The 3,472-nt window shown below is 43.6% G+C and overlaps 1 protein-coding gene across 1 annotated transcript; it reads right to left on the bottom strand.

The window, feature by feature from the left end:
* Nucleotides 1–203: 203 nt before the first annotated feature.
* LOC130357318 (odorant receptor 131-2-like) lies at nucleotides 204–1,441 on the bottom strand. Its single transcript, XM_056560001.1, has one exon. It carries the CDS (start codon nucleotides 1,122–1,124, stop codon nucleotides 204–206), a length of 921 nt encoding a protein of 306 aa, XP_056415976.1. The 5' UTR covers nucleotides 1,125–1,441.
* Between the last annotated feature and the right edge of the window lie 2,031 nt (nucleotides 1,442–3,472).

The raw sequence follows: 3,472 nt of genomic DNA, 5'->3' as shown, positions 1-3,472 counted from the left end.
GGAGGCAACTGAGCTAAATATCAAGAGTCCTAACATAGAGTCTGAATACTTATGTCCATGCCAATTTAGAGTTTTTACTTTTAAATACATTTTTCAAAAAAATTCAAAAATTCTATTTTTACATTCTCATTAGGGGTTACTGAGTGCAGAATGATGGGGAAAAAACATGATTATATATATATATATAAATATATATATATATATTAAATAGTGCCACATTTTTGGGCTTTGCAGAACAGAAATGTTTTCATCTGTTTATGGAAAAGTTCATCCTTCAGTCCATATATGATAGGACTGAGAAACCTTGGAAGACATTGGAAAAAGCAGAAGTTAATTGCCAGTATCATAATAGTAATATATTCTTTCAGTATCTTCTCTAGTAAGACATAGACAAAAGTGGACATACATAGCAACAACTGAAGCGCGTGGAGTATCACTGTTCTTCCAGCTTTTACTGCAGATGCCTTTCCAGAACCAACCTTCATGGCAACCACCATGATCCTGATGTAGGTAAAAATGATGATCAGTCCCACTAAGGAAAAAGTTGTGATGTAGACAAAATCTCTGATGGTGTTTTGCACTTCAGTGAAGCGGAGGGTTGACCGTACACATCTCACATGCAGTAAGAAAAAACTACGATCTACGGATACACTCAAGACAACTAAGTCAACTAAATTAGGGATGAAACCGATTGCCCATATTACTCCGATCGCAATAATGGTTCTTCGAAAAGTGCAAATTTCACTGTGTCTTAGTGGGAAGCATATGGCTATATAGCGCTCCAAGGACATGAGAGCAAGGTTGTATGGGGTGACCTTAAAAGATGTTGAGGCTACAGTGATTACAATGTAGCAAAATGGTACCGGGAAGGAGACAGGGTAGAATGAAATTGTGAAAAGGAACAAGCTTAAGAACAGATATACTACATCAGTGATGAGCATGTGGGCAAATAGGACGTAGCGGACTTCTTCACGAGCAGAAGAGTTGGTAAAGTAGATTCTCATCATTACAGCCATGATATAGAAGAAGACCACAAAGCTACAAGTGGTTATAAGTAAAAGAGTCAGTTTCACAGTCTCGCTGTTGTTCGTGTTAACTTCTTGGGTTATATTCTGTTCAGTCATATTCTGTCTGTCATAATCCGAGGTTTGAAGGCTGTAATAGAAACATGTAAGAGTTCAAATCAATGTAGAAGACATCAAACATTCCATCTCTGTCCATTCTTTCTGACCTACAGAACTTAGGTCAGTGTAAACCAGTGGATGATAACTCGAAAGGAGATTACACAGGCCTGGCTTCCTCCTGAATGTCCTCCTATCTATCTGACCGATCAGCTAATATCTCCTGCTTCCATATTATTATTTTTCGGTCTGTGCACAATGAGGTGTAGTCTTTTCTCCATCTACAGCTATAATCTTAGCCATCTCATCATCTCGTTTTGGTTTTCTGCTCTACCAATATGCAGATGACTCCCGAATCTATCATTCTGCTCCCCGCCTAAATTAAATATAGACAAGAAAGATTGAGCTTTTCATCTTTCCTCCCGGACAATTCGATCTGACACCCACAATATCCCTGTCTGTTAATGGGGTTTTCTGGGACTATATAATTAATGGACTATCCACAGGATAGGCCTTCATTCGCTGACTGGTGGGGTGTAGACATCCAGTTGCCGATCAGCTGTTCCCTGCCCCGCACTATACAGTGAACAGGATCAAAAGACCTGCGCCGATCGTTGTATAGTGGTGGCGCAGGGCAACTGCAGCAAACAATTGTTTGTTGCTTGATTGGATCTTATGTGCCGCCATTTAAATCGCTATTGGCCGTACATCATGTAAATAGGGAAAATGCGGCCAATAGCAATGAATTTAAAGGGCTGCACAACTGATTGAGCCTAGTGAAGGCTCTGTAACCGAGATCTAATCATCAAGATCGGTGCTCATTATCGTGGCAGCATTGGCCTGTGTAAAATGGCCTTAACATACCGATACCTCTGCAATCTATTCATAACTATTCTGCACAACTTATCTACCCCTCCTGTTCCTCTGGACCTTTTCTTGTCAGTTCCTCCACAGTTTTTATTGAGTTTTAACAATTAGAAATTTACAACCCCCCCCTTATAAAACCCACCTGCCCCACCCCACCCACAAACAAAACTAGCCCATTCCACCTCAATATGCAGGGTATTCAGAAGCTAGGCAGAAGTAACAAGGTCACTGGTATTGTACAAAAAGGTAATCACATCAACCAGACCCAACACCAAATAGAAAGACAGTGAAAGTGATGGAGAACACCATATCCATATTGCCAGGACAGAGATCTCCCCAATATTCAGTGGGGCATTCTTCAGCAAATGGCCCAAGTGCAACAGACATGTTGAGAGAGAGATGGCAAAATATATTGTAAGTAAGTACTTGAAAAATTATGGGTGAGGTGCCTGTGAGCCAAGAGACCCCCCCCCCCACAGAAGCCTTATCAAGTACCAACAAAAATCCCACAACACCTTAAAGGGGTCATCCCCCCTAGATATTTGCTGCGGCACCCCAGACTTCTGGTGCATGGAGCGAACTTCGCTCCGTGTCGGATGACTGACGATGCGGGGCGGAGGCTTGTGATATCATGGCCACGCTCCCTCAATGCAATCCTATGGGAGGGGGCGTGATGGCTGTCATGCCCCCTCCATAGACTTACATTAAGGGGGCATGGCCGTGATGGTACGAGCCTCTGGCGCTGCACCCGGCGCTCTAAACAAACGCCGGGTGCAGCAGGGAGATCGCAGGGGTCCCTAGCGGCGGTACCCTTGCGATTAGACATCTTATTCCCTATCCTTCGGATAGGGGATAAGATGTCTAGGGGTGGAGTACCCCTTTAAGACCTATCAGAGCTCAATCTGTAAGCAAGTACCAGGGGACCCCACACCAGATGACACTTATGCATGGCCTTACAATTTTCATAAATAACCCTCTCCATATGAAAAATGTGCAAGACCGAACCAGTTAAATCAGTCACAGTAGAAGGGCTGGCTCTTGTACAGTATTGCACGATGAGTTTCCTAGCTTGGTACGGTATAGGTAAAACTCTAATTTCACCCCCATAGGGCTCCGTCCCACATCCTATAACACCCTATAAACGTGGTTTGGGCTTAAATCACTTCTCTCTCACTTCTTACACCATGTGAAACAAATGAGCCCCCAACTGGCCACATCTTTGGCAAGAATCAGGTCGGAGACAAGCCTATGCAGGAGCACCAAAGTTTTATACACCCTGTGTACAAAGAACAGCTGTGACAAAGCTCCTTCGCTCACCTCAAAGTCACTTAACACTGCAGGGCGTACGTGGTGCATTAAGTCTCAGACATCAAGGGCATATGTGGTGAGGGTGTGATGAGGGCAGATGTTGTCATCCTAGGGGCAGATGGCATTAACCCCTTGTATTCATGATGCCAGGGCGTGGTTTAACCTCTTCACCACCC

Source organism: Hyla sarda, chromosome 2, assembly GCF_029499605.1.
Source record: "Hyla sarda isolate aHylSar1 chromosome 2, aHylSar1.hap1, whole genome shotgun sequence".
Lineage (NCBI taxonomy): Eukaryota > Metazoa > Chordata > Amphibia > Anura > Hylidae > Hyla > Hyla sarda.
The sequence above is the reverse complement of the archived record's forward strand: the minus strand, read 5'-3'. Positions and strand labels throughout refer to the sequence as shown.